At 36.0% G+C, this 23,311-nt stretch overlaps 1 protein-coding gene across 4 annotated transcripts in view; it reads right to left on the bottom strand.

Annotated features, from left to right (window-relative positions):
* Positions 1-8,664: 8,664 nt before the first annotated feature.
* LOC5564225 (ribose-phosphate pyrophosphokinase 1) overlaps positions 8,665-23,311 on the bottom strand; it is a 40,568-nt gene continuing 25,921 nt past the window's right edge. For 2 of the 4 annotated variants that reach the window (XM_021842649.1, XM_001648521.2), the window contains exons 3-7: positions 21,316-21,499; positions 19,796-19,849; positions 10,403-10,501; positions 9,686-10,144; positions 8,665-9,514 (exon numbers count right to left, since the gene is read on the bottom strand). In XM_021842649.1, coding sequence (XP_021698341.1) covers positions 9,422-9,514; positions 9,686-10,144; positions 10,403-10,501; positions 19,796-19,849; positions 21,316-21,499 — 889 coding nt within the window. In that variant the 3' untranslated portion in view covers positions 8,665-9,421. Of the gene's footprint in view, positions 9,515-9,685; positions 10,145-10,402; positions 10,502-11,075; positions 11,100-19,795; positions 19,850-21,315; positions 21,500-23,311 lie in introns of all 4 variants that reach the window. The other 2 variants (XM_021842650.1, XM_001648520.2) reach the window with 2 other exon arrangements.

Genomic DNA, 23,311 nt, shown 5'->3' on the forward strand with positions numbered 1-23,311 from the left:
GCCGTAAAAAAATATATATTGTGGAATTACTTTTGATAGATCATTGATGAACCTTTTCTTCCACCATGAAGTTAAATTCAATTATAAAACTCTTGAAAAATAAAACTTTTGAAATCTTACTGTATACAAGCTTTCAATTTCAATGGTAATAGCAATTCCATTAACATTAATTGACAACTCTTTGAAATATTTGAAGATATTTTTTATTGATTTATGTCAAAATTTGAGACCCCTGACTTCATTATTTTGCAATAAAAATTAAGAATATCTTGACTAAATCTACGCGAAATTTCTAAAAAAAAAAATTCCCTTCAAATCTTAGATAATTTTCTTAGACTTCTCTATGAATTTCCTGAAAACAATAAATTTATTTCAATTTACGAAGAATCTAAACCATCCTATCCAATCTATTTGACAATCACAATTATGAAGTCAGTCTTTGCAAAACATTTTCAATTTTGTAAAGAGTTGCAATGGCTTTCGAATTCTATTTCAGGCATGAGCTCTTAAATTCTTTCCAGTTTTGTAGGGCAAAAAATGATATGCTTCAGCGATGTTTAGGAGAATTTGTTTAAAATTTTGTATTTCTATATTTTGTTCGAAACTTGTAGATTCTGTAGTTTTTTTTCCTAGCTTTGTGAACTGTAAATTTCATCGGATTTTTTCAAACCATATTCTAGATTTCATTCAAAAGTACTCAGACAATTTTCATTTAAAAATAATGTACATATCGTTCAGTCAATAATTTAGAAAATATTTTAACTATTTATGATATTTTTGATGCTTTTCATGAAAATTGCAGTAATCACTCAAACTAGTTTCAATTTTCTAAGAAATTTTGATTAAATGTTTTGATGAGCATTGACTAAGGGGCGCTAAAATGAAGGTTCGCCAAGAGCGCCACGAGGCCACGCTACGGCTCTGTGTATGCACTTATATTTGAAATACACCGTGTCCAATATATTCTCATACACTTTTTCTTTTCTTTGGTATAACTTAACTGAATGTAGGATAATCCAATGTTGTACACGGGAAAAAATTCTGTGGTAAAAATAACTATTTTAGCTGACTACGCCCATTCTTAAAACTACCATGGAAATTCAGACCAATTTACTATGTTTACGGTACACCCCCCGCATTGATGGTACATTTTACAGAAATAATTTACAACAATCTGATTCCAACTACAGACATGGTAAAATCAAGTGCATATCTGGTCTGCTGAAAATTGCCGGTGCGAGCGCTTAAGTTAACCCCCTAAAATGGTAGTTTTTACCGCACAATTTTTTTGCGTGTAGTATTTCATTGTAGTCTGGTAGTATTATACTAACGTTGAATAGCTTGTTTTATGAATAAGAAAAAAATAATTGCTATGATAAGTGATGAAATGAAGCTGAAGTCGTGTTTTGCACTTAAAATGAATTTTTGTTCATATTGGTCTGGTTTACAAAGTGAAAATCAGAGCATTCACAAAAAAGTTTCAGAAACTTTAAGTTAATCATATTGCGTTTTGAATAGATAAATATTGATAAAATTTGATAAATATATATGCGATAACTGCAGATTGAAATTGGGCTCTGCCTATGAGCGTGCCGCTGGAAATATTTTTCGTTAATTTTTAAGTTGATAAAATAAGTTTATAATTGAAATATTTCCAAAATATTTCCTGTAGTGAATCAGAATTATAACCACTTCCAAAAAATATTATCACCAATGATGTCAGTTAGACAAGCGCAAAGTAATGTTATCTTGAATTTGTATGAGAATATACTGGACACGGTGTACATTACATATTTTCCCGGTGAGTTCTTCAAATTTCCGGGTGTTTCCAGTATTTTTCCCGGTCATTTGTAATTCCCGGGATTTCCCGCTATTCAGGAATACCCGGACAAATGGACACTCTAATTTCTTTAAAACTGTGTAATAATATGAAAAAAAAAAACAATGTAAACAGTGATGCATTTTAAACTGAACGCGAGCCAAAAGTGAACTGAACGCGTTCTAATTTTGCGCGAGAACCTAGTAAGCATTGAACACTCGTGCAAGATTCTGCACATGCTCTTTGAAATGCACAATGAAGTTGAACCCAGGAAAAAGCTGCATCAGAACATATTGAATACATGTCATTACAAACATATGGAACCATAAATGTTTCCTAACATCTTTGCAAAGCTTCCACATTGACATATGTCGTGTATCTACCATGACGACAGTTTTCATTACATGTTCAATTTTCAGCTCGCACGGGTTCAAATTTTTGAACTGCTCAATGTTTGAACTAGAACGCAAACTGAACGCGTTCAAATGCAACACTGACTGTAAAGACGAATTTACAAAAAAAAAATGCTCTGGGTTTTACAAATACACAAAAAAGCTTCTTATAATTTTTATTTGAAATTAGTTTTAATTATTTTTTTCAGAAATTCAGCTTGATATATGTTATAATCCTATTTTTTGAAATCAACGGTAATTCACAGGATCCTACTATGAAACATCAAGAACCCAATAAGAATCTTCAGGTACTCGTAAGGAAACTACAGGAATACGCTGGACTCTGAAGCAACTTGCTACAAATCAACATGGTCCCGTCTAGAATTCCCAGGATCTCGCTTAGGATTCCGATAAGAATTTACATATGCCGAAAGGTTACCATTAGTATTCTTCCCAAGTTACCACTAGTATTTTTCCCAAGTTACCAAGGTCCACACGGTCCACTCTATCCATCAGCGAAGACGATGTCTCGATGTTAAATTCAAGGAACACTTAGCGGAAATAGGGAAAGCTCAGAAGACGATAGAAATGGGACAGGTAGGACATGTCCTACGTACAAAAACATCTGGGTACAGTCAAAGGATTGTCCTACACATGATTCAACAAAAAAAAACATGATCAGTAGAAAGCTAGAGAAATAAAATAAACTTTTTATCATCTATTCAATATACACACAAACTCGATAAACTTCGTAATTATTCTTATGGGGGATGAAAGACGATAAGATTTTTCATGGTATTCTCATGCCTAGTAATGCGTGACGACTCGCGAGAATAACGATTGACAATCTATAGTGAAAATCCTGGGAAACTAACTGTAACTTCAAGAAACTTCTTTGATAGTTACAACAACAAATGGAGCAATCTTCTTTGGCTTTTCTGAATGAATCAATTAAATGTTTTTTTTTATATATATATATATATATATAGAATACTTTCAGGGATCTCTCCAGAAGTTCTTCTAGAGTTTTCTCTACCAATTCTCATATAAACTCTTCCAGCGATTTTTCAGAGGATGCTCAGAAGAATTTCTCCAGAGTTTGCTCCATAAAGTTATTGACAACTCCAAAACTACTAACTCCAGTAATTTCCTCAGGCATTACTTTGTGGGTTCCCTCAAGAATTCTTCCACGTTTCCTCCTAAAAATCCAAATTTCCTTAAGAGGTTCTTCGTACAATTTTTTTTTCTAGAAATTTTTCCAGCATTTCATTTCTGCAGTTTAACCAAACATTCTCAAAATGTTTTTCAAAAAAATCCCATGCAGTCTTCAAAAGTTTATTTAAGTTTTCACACCAGTTTATACTACAGCATTTTTTCAATAATTTCTCCAATCATTCCTACACAAATTTCTATACAGATTCTGTCCAATGTTTTGCGAGAAATTTCTTTAAAAAATCTTACGGAATACTATCCTGAGATTCTATTGATTTACTTCGATTATCTAGAAAATCCAGATTATTTAGTTGAAATCTTATATAAATCTTGAAAGTTAATTCCTCAACTCAAAACAGAACCAAACTGTTTCTTACACCACTCGGCGTTTGATCCCCTCAAATAAAGTAACTTTCAAATTCCAGTTCAGAGTTAACGTTACTTAACTCTGTTAATCAAAAGCTTCAAAAATAAGGTTCCTTCCCCAACATTCCAAATCCTACTAGAAATTCGTAAAAAAAATTTCCAGTAGTTCATTGAGGATTTCGCTAAGCTATCTCCTAAGAATCAAACCAGAAATTATCAGATCTGGAGGTTCTACCTTGAATATTTCAAGAACCTTGCTAATGAGTTTCTAAGAAGCCAACTATCTGCTGTTGGGAGAATTTGTCATAAATTTCCCAAGGAAATCTTACGAAACCTTGTCAGATATCCATTAGCAATCCTCGCGGAAATCTACGCATAAGCAATCTGACAGATATTGAGCGAAAATTTTACAGAAAAAAAAATGCAGAGTTGCTAAATATCAATCATATCAGCTGATGGTTGATGTTTTAAAACTATCAATATCACTTGCGAGCTATCAATATCACTTTGATTTGACAACCAACAGCAGTGATGCGACATCGCACTCTAGATCATAATCACTGCAGAATGAGTGATCAAATGGTAATTATCTATGCTATTGATGTTTGAATCAGCGTGCGAAGTTCGACTTTTGACCAACTTCGCCGCGTCGCGAGGCACTTTGCTATAGTGCGCATCTATGCCCTCCGCCGTGTGCATTATGCGCACTATTGAGAATCGAGTTGCGACGCGACGAAGTTGGTCAAAAATCAAACTTCGCACGTTGGTTAACCCATTTTCTAACGCGAAGCAGTATACTACACGCAAAAAAATTGTGCGGTAAAAACTACCATTTTAGGGGGTTAACTTAAGCGCTAGCACCGGCAATTTTCAGCAGACCAGAAATGCGCTTGATTTTACCATGTCTGTAGTCGGAATCAGATTGTTGTAAATTATTTCTGTCAAATGTACCAGTAATGCGGTGGGGTGTACCGTAAACATAGTAAATTGGTCTGAATTTCCATGGTAGTTTCAAGAATGGGCGTAGTCAGCTAAAATAGTTATTTTTACCACAGAATTTTTTCCCGTGTAGGATCAAATTCCTCATATTTATTATTCGAGATAAACGACACTTAGGGGTCTATGCTATAAGTTGAGTCGATAAAACTGACTCGACTGGAGTCACTGTCGACCAAAAAATTCACTCGACACGGCTCTGTCACTCGAGTTCCTCGACATTTGTCACACTATGTGACTAGATTATTATGGACCTATGCACGGGTTCATTATTTGACGTTATTTCGAAATTATTTCGGTAAAAGTAATTTTGCATGAAGCAAAAAAATGAAATATTTTTCTTTTTTAAATTTTTTGTCAATGCGATTATTAATTGTTGATTTTTTCGGCTGTTTATTAGTTTGGATATGTAGCTCAAAGATCTATAACGAAACAAAATACACTTTTTAGCAATAAGGAAGCCATGTCCGTGTTACAATATTATTCTCGACGCCGAGCAAAATCAGCACTGCTGGTCTGTTGCCAAATAATTCCATTTTACTTCCGCTTATCTCTCTATAAAGGATCACTAATGGGAACTAGTGAATACGACACCGCTCAAACGTCAAATTAGTGAAGTCGTGCATCGGTCCATGGGAGTCGGCGGGTAACATCTGAAATATGCATGGTTACTTTGATCGACAGTGACTACAGATGAGTCACATGAATCTGCTCGATTTTCAAAATAGACCTCTTATTCTCAATGGCTTCGCGGGAGAACTTGTCACTCGAACCCCCTGGGGTCCGTCCTGATTTAATTCCACCAAAGTTTGTATCCTTTTGTGCTTATTCAGCGGGGCGTGTGAGGTGACAATTGTCGACTCACTCTAATTTGGTTAGCATTAATCGCCTTACGTTACTTGAGGTGAAAGTGACACTTCTCGACTCATACGTCGCGCAGAATAAGCACCTTTGACATATACACGTACTCTGACTGTACGGCCATCTTCAGTATCCTGTACTAGATTCGACACTGAAAACGGCTTTACAGTTGAGGTCGAAATACAGATATTTGTCAAAGGATACAAATCCTAGTGAGATTAAATGGTATAGTACTAAATAACCTAGTTTCAGCTCAAATATTTCCGTTAGCTGACACTTTCCGTAGAAAATCCATCCATCCAGTTTTTGTTAAATAACTAAGGAAATACTATTTTTAAATTAATTTGTTGTACAATTTGAAAACTAAATAAGTGTCAGATTAGTTTTCTCCAGGTTTTCCGGTTCGGAGACTTTCCAAAACTTTTTTCTACGCAGGAACACGTCGGAGTCCTGGACGAATGCAAGTGTGAAATAATTATGCAAACCCGATGACCCGTTCTAAAGCCATTTCGTGACATACAAACACCATTCCATTTTTATTGATGTAGATGTACAAAATGTTATGGAACGTATTTTTATCATGAAAACGTTGGGAATGTTAATTAAATGAATTGATTTATCAAAATATGAACAGTTCGTCACTGTAATTGTCGACATAAACTCTTGTACACTCACACTAAAAACCCCATACCTTTCCTTTCTCCAGTTTTTCACCCTTATAAAAAATAACATTTGAATGGTTCGACGCTACAAGTGTCGACTTTTCGTATGTTCACGTTGTCTTTAGAGTACTGATAGGTGAATTTTCGAACTGATGTTGCATGAATCGCATCACTTTCCAAGGTGAATCCTGATCATGCAGCTATGATCCTCCCCACTAACAAAACCCATTCCCATGACAACCATGGAGATGCAGAAGTGATCTCGTTTTCTAGTAACAATGGATGTCACACTAACATTTCTTTCCATCCCCGATGACCGTAAGGACGTGGCCGGCGCCGTTATTAACTTTTTAATGTTTGGAATTCTCGAAAATGTACGCTGAAGATGGAAAGCTACTCTCAAGCTACATCTTTTGATACCATGTGCAACTTCGATTATTCTGGTCAATCACGGAGTAGCAACTAGGGTAGATGTACCAGTTATGGACGTAGTGGTTCCCTATTTCGCCATACGGGATTACTTGAATGTTTTCACATTTTGAAAGATTTTGTGTGTTGTATTAGTAAGATTTAAGATATATCTTGATGTTTAAACATTCAAAAAGATTGAAAATGTGGAAGTTATCAAAATTTCCGGTATGGCCAAATAGGGAACCATTATGGCCATAACTGGTACACTTTCCCTAACTACGAATTGTACGATCATCAATGTTATTCTTAAATCCAGAGTTCAAAGTTTAAAAGTCAGTTACGGCGCCGGTCCTATAACACTTCCCCGAATACCATTACCCCGAAAACCATCTCCCCGAAAACCAGTACCCCGAAAACCATTACCCCGAATGCAACGTTACCCCGAATGACACATTACCCCGAAAACCATTACCCCGAATGGTAAATTACCCCGAAAACCAGTTCCCCTAATACGACACTTCCCTGAAAATCAGTGATGCACTTCAAGAAATTCTTCAAGGAAGCTCGCGAATTTGAGCCTGAAAGTTTTCGGCTTAGTAACTACTACTATTCCTATTAGTGATTTTTTATTCTTTCAATCATCGGCTGTTCTTTCGAGGTTGTATAATGGCAGTGTAAAAATTTTAATCAATGATTTTCTCTTCATTGAGTTATAGGCTGTTCTTTCGAGTTGTACCGTTTGAGTTGAAGTTTGAGCGATAGCGGTAAAAAAAATCGACTGACAAAATTGTCTTGAGCAAAATTCAAAGTTGACAGTGACTTCAAAAAATAAATGAAAATAAGCCCCTGCATTACTTGTCTGTATTACATCTTGTCAGTATTACAATTTCCAACAAGAGATTTGTCCTTCTTTTAGTTATCGGCTATTCTTTCGGAAGTTGCACTAGCAAAGTGATTGTTGGCATCATAATTATTGACGCTTTCAACAGTGATTTTTTCTTCTTTTATTATAGGCTGTTCTTTAGCGATGTACTTTTGAAATAGTGGTCAATTTAATATCAGTTAACATTTTCATCTGACATTTTTCAAACCATAGTCTAATGACATTTTAGAATATGTTGAATTCGCATTGCCTCCAGCAATATAAAAATATAATTATGCATTACCGAATAATATAACGCTTTTGAAAGAGGGCGGGAAAGGTCTCTAATATTAACATGTCAGCATTATCATCAGTTCGAAAAATGATTTATTGCTGTGAACACAATCATTCTCACAAAATCAAGTACATGCCTGTGAATAAATTTTGGGTTCTCACTTGGCTCATGAAGAATAGCTGTTGATTAAAAGAATAATAAATCTTTGATAACATGAAGAACATGAATTCAAATGAAAATCAAAATTCTATGAAATAGTTACATGGGATTCATTTGTCGGATCTTCAATTTTTCGTGCCAAGAAAATTCGGAATTATGGTCCATTCGAGGAAATGGTATTCGGGGCAACGGACTATTCGGGGTAATGGTTTTCGGGGTATTGGTTTTCGGGGTACTTGACCATTCGGGTATTGACTTTCGGGGTGATGGTTTTCGGGGTAATGGTATTCGGGGAAATGTTATAGGATCACGGCGCCGGCCACGCCCAATGTGGTCATCGAAAACCATCTAATACCGTAGTTAACAAAACCAACAAAGATTTGTTTGTTTCAAACAGCATCTTGACCATGCGGTTATCGACATCAGTCGTTTATTCGTATTGTGAATGCTATTAGGCGGGTGCGATTCCCGCTCTAGTCGTTGGAACCTTTTCGTCAACCCGTTCCAGTTCGTGGAAACTTTGGCTGAAGACGATGTACATTTTCTTTTTACATCTTGAAAAACTCGAATGACGTAGGTACAATAAGTAAAATAATTATTTCGGATAACAAAACATAACGACACAAAGGTTTTTTACTAGTGTAATACTATCTTTTTTATTTCTCTCCTGTTTTATAGCAAATAGCATAAAAATAAGAACTGTTTGTTGTTGTCTTACATAATAGTTTGATTTAAATTTATATTTCACTTTCTATCGCCTAGTTGATGTAGTTGTTCCAATAAAACCAATTCCACAACTGAAATTAATAAGAGTCTCGTTCTGGCATTCGCAGGTTTGGCTCACTATAGCAAAACTATGTTTAGGATGTGTGCAAGGGGATAGAATATTCCCTTTACGTTGCTAGGATGGGGAATTCACCGAATTGATATTACTTCAATGGGGTTCTAAATAATTAACGGAAGAAGATAAACAGATTCCATGCTATGCATGAAATGGGGAAATGGCTCCTGTGGACTTCCTGCCTTTAAGGAAGGAGGCCATTATAGTAGTGGGCCGTCGTTGCGGCGTTGAGCGGTGCCTTCGTTTGTCTAGGCTTCACTTTCGCGATATTTGAGATATTTAATGCAAAAATTGCGGAATCGTTTCTTTTAGCTTAATCCAATTGTTTCAGATTTTTTTTCTCAAGAATAGTTTAAGACAGTTGCGAGTCTTTTAATAGCCAAAAAGTATATATGGTCGTGTTATATAAATGTGTACACTTTTCGAAAGAAAAAAATATACGATGATAAAATAAATGTTAGAAAAAAAATGGCGATCACGAGTTTCGCGACTCAAATAATTTTCCTTGCCCTCCCCAGCATTGTCCAGGTACAAACGCGTCATATTTAGTAGGGAACGTTCGAAAACAGATAGGAAACACTTTCACCGTTGTGTGTTCGGCGAACCGCCTCAGCGAACATCATGGAAACATCAATGCACTGCAAAAAAAAATAATATGGTGTTCGCGATTATTATTTTGAATATTTTATGTTACGGTGCTTTCCAGACCGTTATGATTAGAAAAAAAATCTCCATCCATTCTATGCTCTCCAGTACATAATAACGGATATAACGGGAAGCACCGCGTAAAACAAAAGTTCGAAACTCACCTGAATCTTGGGACAATCTTTCATGTGCCCATCCTGAGGTATGGTATTCGTGACGACTACGGCTTCGAAGCATGCGTTGTTTATCCGCGAAACAGCCGGTCCACTGAATATTCCATGCGTGAGAATGGCGTACACTTTGGTGGCGCCCGCTTCCCTTAGCTTCTCCGCGGCGTGGCAAATGGTGCCGCACGTATCGGCCATGTCGTCCACCAAAATGGCTACCCGATCTTTCACGTCACCGACTAGCACCATTGAGGCCACTTCGTTGGCCTTCTTTCGCTCCTTGTGGATCAGAGCAAACTCCACATTGAGCCGGTCAGCAATTGACGTCACACGCTTGGCACCGCCGGCATCTGGGGACACAATAATCGAGTTTCGCCACTCGGCAATGTTCTCCCGAATCCACTTGAGCACGGCCGGTTCAGCGTACAGGTTATCCACCGGGATGTCGAAGAAACCCTAAGAGAATGGAAGGATGTTAGCAAAGGTTAGCACAAAATCTTAAACATCCTAACTGGATCATTTGATGAGGGGTATTTGGCATACCACCATTTAATATAAAGGACATTTAGCATAACATTCATTTGAATTCATATGTTTTATCAAGAACAGGTATATTTTTAAAGAAGGAATATATTTATTAGGGTGGTTCAAAATATCGATTATGTTTATATTTATGCCAAAGGCCCGTTCCCGATCAAAATTATAAAATCTTACCTGAATTTGTGAAGCATGGAGATCCATCGTAATGATGTGATCAGCGCCAGCAACGGACAACATGTTCGCCACCAGCTTCGCCGATATCGGGGCACGGCTCTGTAAAAGAGATTTAGTTCAAAACCAAATGTTAGTTTTACCCAATCATGAACGTTTAAAAAAATGTTGTTTAAAAACCCAAAAAAAGTTCAATCCTGTTAGTTTTGCTGCAAATTAGAAACTAGTTTGATGTACCCGCAATGAGTTGACCGTTGTTTTCCCACATCATGCTTTTAATCGTGAGTGCCGTTTTGAAATGATTGGACCGAAACATGTGATCTATGTATGAAACGAGTTAACTCTGCATCTGAGACGCCCCTCAAGTGCTACAAAGTTAAGGTTATTCCTAGTTTTCTACTTGTCCTATGTCGGAAATATAAAGTTCTGTGAAAGCGTTCTCAAGTACACACAAAATTGCTCTGAAAGCATTCAACCGAAACACATAAGTTTAAGGGAAACTATCTACAATGTTTTGGGAAGAAAAATAGATATCGGGAGTGGATTTTCAGTGGAAGTGCACGTTAAGTTTGGAGAGTAGTAGACAAGTATAGCTGCACGCCGTAGGAAATCTCACACTCGCCAGCGGAATCAATCAACTGCTGATAGAAACAACATCTCCCAAGCTACTACTCACAGTATAAACGTCGGGCACATAGTCCTAGAGGGATACGTTTCACGTAAGGAGAGAATAGTCATTAGAATCCGTGTTTCAGTAAATGATGATTGATATTGTATGGCCAAAAATCAAAAAACTCGTTTGAAAAATCGTTTGGCAACGCTTAAAAATTTAAACAGCATGGATATCTCGGAAAAATTAGGCTTTAATGTTTAAATGTTTGTTCCGTGTGGAATAAAAGTATCAGAATATATTCAGAGATAGATGTATTCGGGCGGATTTCATAGGTGACTTCTCAAGAAACTTTTTAGGAATTCGTGCATGGAGCCGTCAGAGAATTTTTTAAGAAATATTGGAGGATTTCTTTCCGCCTTTCAAAGGTAATCTTAAAGTAATCTCTGATGAAACTCCCAGAAAAATACCTGATGAAATACTGCCAAAAAAGCTCCTTCAAGGATCTCGGAAGGAACTTCTAGAACCTTTAAGGCAGGCTTGAAAGATTCCCTAGATAAATTGGTGGAATAATTGTAGAAATCATTATTCTATAAAACTCTGGAAAATTTACTAAGATATTTTCAGGATAAATCGCTGGCATATGCGGAATCCCTCTGAAATTGTGTTGAATAACTTGAGTAATTCCTGGATACAATGGTCAGAAGATCCCTAGAAAAATCTTTAAATGAACTTCAGGAGGAATGCTTGAACAAATGTATTGAGAATCCCTGCAGGAATTTCTGTATTGTATATTGTATACATCCTGGAAGAATCTTTGAAGCAATCTCTTAAGGAATCGGTGGAAAACTTGCTGATGGATAACACTGCGGAACACGTTTTTGTCTCAAGCACCAAAATACCGCTATATACTAAATTAAGGGTTGCTGAATCCATTGCCGTTTTCAGAAATATCATAGCACGTCTAGTTTTTGAGATATTGACTGTTGAAAATGCAAAATTTGACAATTTCAGCCAACTTGAATGCAAATTTGACAGCTAGTATGGCAATTTATTTGCTCAATTTGCCACATAATTCAAACTTTATGTATAGAACAATTATTATCAACAAAATTCATTATTCTTTCGATGTTTAAAAGTTTTTTATGATAGTTTTGAAAAGTATTGTGTTTTGCCATATAAGAGAAACGAGAAATTTTGTATGGAGAATGCAAGCATATTGAAAAAATCGATTTAATCTCAATTTAATCGTGCAATTTCAACCAAATTATATATGAAATGAAAGTTTAAGTCATATATTCCATGTTTGGTGTATTAGATCACAGAGAAGTTTGATACATCATACTTCAAATTTCATGTAAATATCAACGAAAACAGTGTTTTATACAACTTTGACGACCTTTAGCTAAAAATTGTGACGTGCTGGGACATTTCTGAGAACGGCATCAGAAACAGCAACCCCAAATCTACTAGAGACGCATAATTTGATCCTTGAGACACGCAAAACTGTCATTTTTGTTACGCTGTGTAATAGGAAATAATCCCTAGAGGATCCGTGGGCAGTATAATCGCTAATTTTTATACTTTGATTCGTAAGGAAGCCCAAGTGACCCAATCTTTTTGCTGAAATTTACTGTAAATCGGTCTCATACCATGGAAATCTATAGAGTCTCATAGTCATAGTCCGCTATTTTACTTGCGTTTCCTTTTTTGTACCTACAATTATTTAAACATAATGCCATACTGATCCAAGCAACCAAAAGTTCGCATAAAGAGCATGTTTTGGTTTAATCAGCTATTGTTTGCTTTGGACAGCGAAAAATTCGTTCTGGGGACGTTCTTCACAAACCAGTGATTCTTTAACGGATTTTCCTATGGATTTTTAAAAGAATTTTGTTCAGGGCACCATCAAGAATTCATTCAGGAATGTTTCTAATGATATCATCGAAATCATGAATTTCTTTGAAATTTCTCAAGGAAGTCTTCGAGGAAATTATCCAGTGATTCTTCTATAGATTTTTCTAGGACTTACTCCGATTACTTGGATTTTACTTCGGACATCTTGAAAAATTCAACCAATACAGTATCGGACATAAAAAGGGATTCAATGCATTCCCATACAAAATAGTCAACTTCAGAAAGCATTATCTCCGCCGTCTCTCAACCGATTCTTTTCACCGAAGACATCAAGATATTCCACCTTTCTGTAACTTTTGAATTAGTTTTCACACGATTTTTTGAAGTTATCAAAAATTGAGATTATTTGTAGTTCGTCACAGACAAATGAAAATAATTGCTTGAAAAACGACAGAGATATAGCTATCTGAAGTTTACCATTTTGTATGGAAAAACAGCTTCGCTGCATTTTACTTAGCCGATATTGTATCTCAAATTTAAGCAGGAACCCCTCTAAGGATACGCCCAAAAATTGTTCCAGGAATTCTTCCATTGTTTTTTCACGGTAGTCCTCATTTTTTGTTTTAGAAATTCATCCACGGATTTTTCTAGCAATTTCTCCAATGTTTTGTTTATGATTTTTTTTTTCAAGAGTTATATCAAAAATTTATATAAGGAGAATTACACCTGAGATTATCCCACAAATTCATTGTTTTTTATTATAGCTTCTTCTATCATTTTCTATTAAAAATTGATCGGGAAGTTCTGACTGTGATTTCTCTATAAATTCATTCCCAAATATCCTCAGATGTTCTCCAAAATTTTAGTACAAGATTTCTCCGAGATTCCAACCAGATATTTCTATTAAGATACCTCCTGAAGAGAATTTTTCAAAAGAAATTTCTCAATGAATCTATCCATTCTTATTGTAAATCCTCCAGGGAGCCGTCAGAGACATTTTTTTAGCAATTATTGGAGGATTTCCTGAAAAAAAAATCGAGAGATATCTGTTTCTAATGGAAATTCTAACGGCATCTCTGACGATACACCGAGATATACCTTATAAAGCCCTATAATGGACCTGTGAAGATATTTATGGACCTTGAAGGATTGTATAGATAAACTGCTGGAATAATTGTTTTAAAAATATTAAAACGAAAGAACAGTTTCTGAAGATCAGCGATTTCTCCTCGAACGGAGTTCTTGAAGATATTTGTGAAGAAAACATGGGAGGAATAAGTGGAAAAATATATTTTTATTTCCTGGTTTGAACCCTAAATAAACTTTTTATTTTTACAACTTTTCAAAAATTCATAAAAAATGTACTACTCGAGATTCTTCGATAAATATCTGATACAGTAATCTCTGGATAAAATGCGTATTCTCTAGGGAAATCTTTGAAGTAAATGTTTATGTTTGGAACTTCACAAGAAACCCCTAAACGAATTTAATACGAAGTCGTGCAGAAACTCTAGAAACATCTCTGGATAATGCCTGAAAGAGTTGCTGGAAAATTTCCGGAATATTCAGAGCAATTCTATGAATATCCGATAGGTGATTTTTTCACACAATACTTGGGGATATGCCTGAATATTAAAATGATGAACTGTAAACAACAAAAATACAGATTGTCCAGCGAAATCTACTATTTTACCGACAAAATCCGTGAAATCAACTATTTTACCGGAGAAAATCCGTGAAATCTGTGATTTTACCGGAAAAAATCCGCGAAACAAACAATTTTACTGTAACCCTGTGAAATACTAACGAACAGTTCGGTAACAGCATTATTTTCACCGAACTTCTGTGAAATCGTGTGACAGTCGCTCTGGCAGGCATGAGCTTCCTTTTGTTTTAGTTTTTGCACACCACTAACAAGCAGTGAAAGCTGGCGTAATGATAGCAAGCCTACTTCCTGATCGGTAGGTCGGGAGTTCGATCCCCGATCTGAACCATTTTCTTGTTTTTCTTTATGATTTTGTTCCCAGATTTTACAGATTGTTCGGTGATTTTTCACCGAAGCTTCAGCTGTTGAGATTACGGTGAAATTTCACCGTAATCCGTATTTTTTAAAAGTGTGTAGTGCAGTGGGAATTCGTGCGTCGGGGGTCCGCTACATGGAATGACTTGATGGTTGGATGTTCGCTAATTGGAAAATATTCCAACTAAAAAGCACTCGAATGTCAAGAGAAGATGTCAAACTGACTTTGACGTCTGAGCACCGTCGCATTGAAGTCACCATATATAGAACATATGTGCATGTATATGTGCGTTTCGTGATTATTTGCTCTCCAGATGCATGAATATGGAGCATTTTCACCATCTGTCAGTCGTTCCAACTAACAAGACGGATTCGCTAGATGGAAGGCCGTCGTGTTCCAACCAGCGAATCCCCGCTGTAGTAGGCTTGAATTTCGCGAAACTGACGTGGCTCTCCTCACTATAGTAGTTTGAAAAGGTGAATCTCATCATGTAGCCTATTTTGTTTTTTTTTAACACTAGTGCCATTACAGGCTGTAAATGCGGGAAATGCAACGAGAAATAGAACATTTTTCTACAGTAATTATGAATTGCTCTTAGCAACGGATATTTCGTTGCTTTCAAGGCATTTTGCCTACAGCAGCGATGGGCGTGAGTTTCACTGGCTTCGCTTACTGTGATTAGCTTTGCTTGGCTACTGTAGAATGAATCTCAGAACTTTTCCCAACCCTGCTTGTAATTACTTTGGAAAATTATCTCGCTCAAATAACGGCTAGGGTAGATGTACCAATAGTGGAGGTACTAAGCACGATTGAACTTCATTTAACCGCCTAAATTCAAGAAGCGTAATTAATATACATGTCAATGTTGTAACGGGAAGTAACGACCATTGACTTAATGAGTAAAATAGTTTCATCGCAGTAATCCACGGCATGTCAGTGAAAAATAATACCTCCACTATTGGTACACTGTTCCTTTAGTTGCGGTATATTTTTAATTTGTGTTCCTATAGTTGCAGTATCCGTTGTTCTCTTATGGGATCCTCCACTATAAGAACACTTTACCGCAACTGTTGGTACAAGCAAAAAAAGTTTTAAAAATTTTAGTGATATTTCATCATTTTTAAATCAATTTGAACGCTCTTTTCAACTATTCCGTGTATCAACAAGCCAATACGTCGATTGACAGTGTCGGTTCTGTGGCTTATATAATAAAATCAGTGAAAATGGCACTACCGCAACTATAGGATCACCCACAACTAAGGGAACACTTACCCTACATCAAATGTAAACTTTAATTTTTAAAATGGGTGCAAATTTGAACCTTGACCTTTTTGATCATTTTGCTATTCACTTAGTCTACAAAATCGTCACAGGGGTTTTACTTTTCAACACTGTGCTTATTCCTATCTGACATTTCAAAAGGGACACGGAAAACAAAATACACCCAAAACTAGAGTTTGAACTAAGGCGTGTGACAAAATCTTAAAAACCGTTTTTTTTTGGATCTAAACCAACGAAACACATCTAAAAATTGAGTAAACATGTGTTTTTGGTCTAAACTTAAGCGTTTGATTTCGTCTTTGGTTTGATACAAAAATTGACACTGGGCTTTAGGACCCTATTGATTATAATGAATCTCATGTCTGGATAGTTGAAGTACTGGATTTTTAGGGAGAATTAAATTTAAACAGATTCTTTTTCACAGGATATTTTACAGGATTGCACTAAATTCGAGACATAATTATCATGGAATCCTAGGAGGCTTTTTTTTAACCCTTGGTATGTTTGGACCGGGTTTTTAGCAAGATTCTTATAAAATCCTTCAACATTCTTCAGATTTCGAACTGAATCTTGGGCAAGCTATTGACGGACTCCTAGGAACAATTACCACAGGATTTTGCACACGATTTTTTCAAAATTCTGGACATCTTAACACGCTGAAGATAATTTCACGTGGAGCTCTGACATAATCTTATATAGATTTCTGACAAAGTGCTGAGAAGGATTAAAAAAAAGTCCAAGGCAGAATTGAAAAAAGTCCAGAAAAAATAAATCTAGAGAGCTAGATTCTGACGTAATCCTAAGCATAACCCTCATAGGATCCTGAAAACAGGTTTTCTACAGAATTCTAGACAAAATACACAGAATACAACAGATTTTTTTTTTTGTTTTTTTTTTGTCACTAGGCTAGAAGCACCGGTTTTGGCCATACGCTAGTTGTAGCCATAGTGGATTATACACCGTTTTGCATAGCCAATCTGCATGAGACCTTTTGTATTCAGTAGATCACATTCACATGATAGAGCTACATTCGTTTACTCGTCGGAATTGATTCAAACCATAAGAAAAACATTTTTTCCTCATAATTTCAACTTCCATACACCTAATTTGGCCAGGGTACTCCTAATTTGGCCACTCTCAAAAGAAATCAATGTGATTGGTCAGTTTAGGAACCGAAGTTAAATCTCTGGCCGAAACTGGTTCTGGAGGCCTATATTGACCAACGATTTTTTCGAAGCGAAACAATGGTTTTAGCTCATTTTCGATATTTACACACATAATGAGGATTGAAAGATATAATTTTTATCAGCATTTTGCCATAGGCTGGCCAAAACCGGTGCTTTTACTCTAGCTGATTGTTGCTCGAATTTACAGAAATTTTGGAAATATTCGTGCAATAACAAAATTTGGCTGGCGTCAGAATATTGTTCCAGAAAATTGGCCCGCGGTTCAAAAAGCTTGGACATGTCTGTTCTAAAAGCTATTGATGGCGCCTATTTATGTTCTATCGGTTCGTTTGTGTCAAATACTTGGACTGTTCTAATTTAATCAAATGTGCATTTTGAGAAAATTTGTGAAAAGTTCTCAACGAGATTTAGCGCTAAATTCTGAATCAATTTGTGTATTATTTTTTACCCACTTGTATGAAGGAATTTTTAAATAAATTTATGAAGGACTTCCTCTATGTATACTAGGTATAAAATACATTTTTCGAGATGCTTCGTAAAACACGATGTAACCATCAAGGCATCCCGACTAAAATTTCGTTAGCTATTTGACAAAAAAATCTACGCCATAAATTCCTATAGAAGTCCACTAGCAACTCATCTAGCACGTTTTTTAGTAGATAGTTATGCCAAAAAGTAAGCCGTAAATTTTACCAGAAATGCCTACAAAAAGCCTTTAGAGACATGAATTTGGAGTAACTTTCAATGATAACTCTCTATAAATCGGTATCGAGTTATAGATCCAACCTTTGCGTACCTGGCCAAATTTTTGTGCCCTAATTTTCACAATTTTCAGCCGATTTCTATAAAACTTTGACAAAGCGTCACAACACTATTAAAGTTTCATGAAATGCATTCGGAAGCCAAGTCGGGCGATCGGCTCCGTATTTATACGGATGTCCCGTGTGATCTGCTCGAAGGTCATTTGAGACATTTCCATTATTATTTTGCGCGGATTAAACAAAATTACAGTGTCTGTAACTGAATCGTAAACCTTTACTTGTAATGTTTTGTCAAAATTTCATTGAAAACGGGTAAAAATTGTGGAAATTAGAGCCAAAAGATCACGAAGATACAAAGGTTAAAAATTGTTTTTATGGATTTCTCGATAGTCCCTTATATTGCAATCGCACCGATTTTACTCTTGATACTTTAATATCGAGTTATGGAGAATTGACTGTTTTATTGACTACTATTGTTTGCATTAATTATTATAAGTTATTCATACCAATTAGGGTAACCAATATATTTTGGACCCCCTGGGCCATTTACCTGCAAATTCCTCAGTTTAAATCGAAAGACCAACTCAATTCGCATGCCATTTGGAATGATAGGGCTGTTCCGCACTTGCATCAACCGTTTGTACAAAGAAAATGTGTTTATTTTATCTGAAAATAATTGAGTAAAATCGGTTCATCCATGCAACCGTTACAACACGTTACACACAAAAATTGAAGCCGTCAGATTTTTTTCAAATGTAAACAAAAACTTTTTTCTAATTTCTGGACTAAACGCGTAGAATTTCTTCTGTTTTCCATTGTCAATCGATTGATTAGACTATGGGCAAGCATATTTTACAACCAGTGTCATGGAATTTGTCGCAAAACGATAGAAAATGCCGGGGGTCCAAAATGTAGGGGTGTGTCCAAAATAATGAAAAACAGTGCTTCACAATTCAATTATTTTCGACGTTTTTTGGATCCTTCATGACCGTTTGGGCATTTTTATCTCGTAGAGGAAGTTTTTCTTTACATTTTAACATGTGCTTTAACTTGGTTACGCTGTGCAATTAATTAATTAATTGGGACAAACAACTAAAATCTCTTCCTTAGAGGGTCCAAAATACGACCGTTACCCTAGTAAACGCCATTTTTGAAAAGTGACAGTTGGCCAATAAATTTGTATCTTCCTTTTGTCTCTATCCAACAATAAAAAGTGGTTTTAATTTTAAAATTTTATGTTTGCTTTTCTTTTTTTTTTGGATTTTTTTTCTTCTTGAACCAATGACCTTACTTCTACCCAAAAATGAATATGAACAATCACAGATGACAATTATTACAACAACAAAACATGTTTCACACTTGTTTCAAATACCATACAAAACTACCCATTCTATGCCGATACAAAATGTGGAAATTTTCCTATCATTACTTTTTTTGAAACTTTAATTCAATATATCAGTATCGTTACCAATCAAAAACATTTCGCAATAGGACAATCATTATATGCTGGGTTAAAAAACGGTGAACCAACTTGCTGATGTTCATCAAGTCACTTGAAAATGAAGGTGTTTAAAAGTCCCGATGAAACGAAACTGAACGATGAGGGTTTGTAATCGATGACGTTCTCCACAAATAGAACAAACAAAAGAGAGATTGAAAGATAATTGAAAGATCAATACCCGAAACTTCCACTCATGGGTTTTCATCAACATGGCCAGCTTTTCATCGCCTGCCTGAAGAAGCGATACAAAAGGCATTTGGTTATTATTGTTGTCGTTGATAATTATTTGTTCGCTGTAGTAATGTAACTAAAGTGACGGCTTTAGTGCAGTACACCATTCGGTGTAGGGGTAGACGGGGCAAGATGGCAACCCGGGGCAAGATGAGCACCATTCGCTTGTGAGGTTCTTGTTATAGTTCTTATATCAAGTATTTGCAATTCTGATCAATGAAAGTTGACAATTGATAACTTTGTTGCGATAATCAATTCACTCGTACTTTTAATAACTTAAAAAAAAATTCAACTTTATCAACAATTGTACATACGTGGGCAATACGACTCGAAATATAACGTCCTATGAGTGGAAGATATCAGGTCTGTGAAAAAGTTCTACAAACATAATATCACTACATTTTGTGTCGTTTTCAAGTTATTTGCGCAAAACACTGTTTTCAATTGAGGACGCTGGGCGTTAACGGGTAAATATTTTTGGCTTCAACCATGAGGTTTCTCTTTTTATATGATTTAAATTCAAAAGATGCTGGTTGTTGAAACGTTTGTTTCTAATAACTTTTAAAAATCAGTAGCATCCTAGTGGCGTCTATTTTAAATGTTATTTATAAAACTTCAGAACGAAACTTTTGGTGATTGGAGATTGAAGAGTATTAATGTCAAATATAATACTGATTACTAATTCGACCGTAACAAGAACATTCTTAGGGTGCTCATCTTGCCCCGTCTACCCCTTCATAAAGTCGCCTTATGGATTATTATGACGGACTGAAAACGCAACTTAATCTAAACGTTAAGGGACAACAAACGCGATTGATAATGGGCAGCGCCGGCATACATCGATTGACGAATTTCTAACGCTCGAAAGTGAAATCATTTACTTCGCTGCTTTGAGAGGCTTGTCGACGACGTTTTGTTCGTTTTGACGCGGATGTAACATATCAATGCATTGCAACTAGGTAGTAGCGGGTCGTCTCCGTACGTAGTAAAACGCCGTTGGTGATAAGTCGTCACACTCGTGATTGCAAACGGAAAACAAGAAAGAGTTGAAATCAATGCAGTAAAACCAATAGTCAAGTGAAGCTTTGACCGAAGCCCAATCATGCACCATAATATTATTCTGAATCATGGCCGCGCGGTGATAACCTATTGACCTGAACTCAATCCGATAGTGGGCTGTTTACGATTGCTCTCTACTTTGCACGGTTACTAATAGCGATGGAATAGTTTTACGTTGGAGGAACGAGAAAAAAAACACGAGAAGAAACTTAAAACTTAAGAAAATTTTCCACATTTTCGCATTACACTACAAATAAACAGCCATAAGTAAAAAGTTGCAAAAATCAAAAAAAAACTATAACAAACGGATCTGAATCTGACGAGATTACATGGAGATTGCAGTGATGAAGAGGTAAAAAATAAGGCATTTCCTACAGCTAGAAAACTAAAAGGGATGCGATGGCCTACCTTGTCCTTCTTGTCCTGGCGAGCGTACGGAAAGCAGGGTATCACAGCGGTCACTCGGGAAGCGGACGCAATCTTGCACGCGTTGATCATGATCAGCAGTTCCATCAGGTTGTCGTTGATCTCGCCGGATCCGGACTGTACGATATAGACATCTTCGCCGCGGACGGATTCGCCGATTTCAACACTGAAAAATACGATGGGAGTTTTTAGTTGATTTATTTATTTTATTCCATTCTTTTATTTGTTAGGCTCCCTAACCTGCAAGGATTTTCTGAAAAAAAATCTTTGAAAATGTCGGACGAAATCCCTAAACAATTGTCTAGGCAATGGTCGGATAATTACCGAAATAATTGCTGAATGCGGCTCAAGACCTCAAATAGAATTTTTAACATTAATATACATTTTACATAAGAATTATTCGAATAATATTTGGAAGAGCTGGAGGAGTGGTCCTAGGATAAAATGTCTTGAGAAATGTTTGCAACTTCATGATTAAATTTATTCCGAAATTCCTAAATGAGTTCTCAATACATTTCATGAAACAACCCCTGTAAGAATTTTTGAAGCATTTCCTGGAAGAAACCGTGGTTGATTCCTTGATAAAATCCATATGTAAATGGTTGGAAGAATTACTTAAAAATTACCGTAGGAACTCCTGAAGAAGTCCTTACTAAAATTCATAAACGGCTTTCTTCAAAATCTCTGTAATAAACCTTTACGGATTTTCTTGGAAAAACTCCTTTCGATTTTTTAGAATATCTGCTTGAGTAATAGGTAACTGGAGAAAATACTGGAATAGGAAGGAAATTACTGGAGGTGATAACGTTGGCTCAATGATTTATTTGAGTGATTTTAGAACGGTCTCTGGTTGAAAAAAAAAAGAGACTGAAGATGTTTCTTTAAAAATAGAAACTTTTCAGAGAAGTGCAGATTTCACATTGATCTGAGATCTGACTGTATCTGAAAAAAAGAAGTAATGACAAAAAGAATAATAACACCAAATAAAGAAACTCTTCGTAATTTGAAGGATTAGTCGAAAGAAATCATTATTAGAAAGTCCCATCACTGTCGAACAGCGAACAAAGCAAAGAATAGTTAAGGTGAAACAGTTTGGAATTAAAATTCAATAATGTACCAAAACTTTGAAGACACAAATCAAAAAAGCATCAAACTACAGTGCAATTTCTATTTAAGCTTTGTGCACTAGCATAGTTTAAAATAAGAAGACTTTATAACATTATACATGCATTTTTTCAGCAGATTAGTGCCTTCAAAATCGTGAGTAGGGGCATAAGCCGGCAATTGTGCCAGCCATGTTTGAATTCCGACAGTGACACATGTAATAAAATAGAAATCTTGAAATATTTCAAAAATATCATGAAATGGTTTATACATTCTTGTAGCTTTTTACTGTCAAGTTTGTATCAGGCATCAATTAATATATAATCTGAATAAGCATTAGGATCATATAGGCTTGAGTTATTTTCCAATTTGACGGAGAACCATCAAACAGTTTAGCCGAAGCCAGGAAATGTGTCGGGTTCAGGGCTGGTAGAGATTAAGTGTCTGAAAATAGGAAACCCTGGTAACCAAATTTCCATTTTCAAATAAACGCTTTTTTCCCGGTATAATTATCAAAATATTCCCGGTTTTTAATTGTGCTCATAGGACGCATCATAATTCTTTTGATTCATTTCGGCAGAGTGCTTTGTTGAATACTTCGTCTTCTTCTTGGCATTACGCTCCCACTGGGGCAGAGGCTGCTTCTCAGCTTTGTGTTCTTATGAGCGCTTCCACAGCTATTAACTGAAAGCTTTCTTTGCCTATGTGATTATTTTTCGCATTAGTTCATCCTGTTACAGTCAAGGAAATTTGCATTAAGAAAAGCTTCTCGACCGCCCGGGTATCAAACCCAGACACCAGCATTGCTTGCCACGGAGTTTACCACTATGCTAGGGGAGGCCTTAACTGCTATTTATTAACAATATGCTCCTCA

This window comes from Aedes aegypti, chromosome 2 (assembly GCF_002204515.2).
Source record: "Aedes aegypti strain LVP_AGWG chromosome 2, AaegL5.0 Primary Assembly, whole genome shotgun sequence".
Lineage (NCBI taxonomy): Eukaryota > Metazoa > Arthropoda > Insecta > Diptera > Culicidae > Aedes > Aedes aegypti.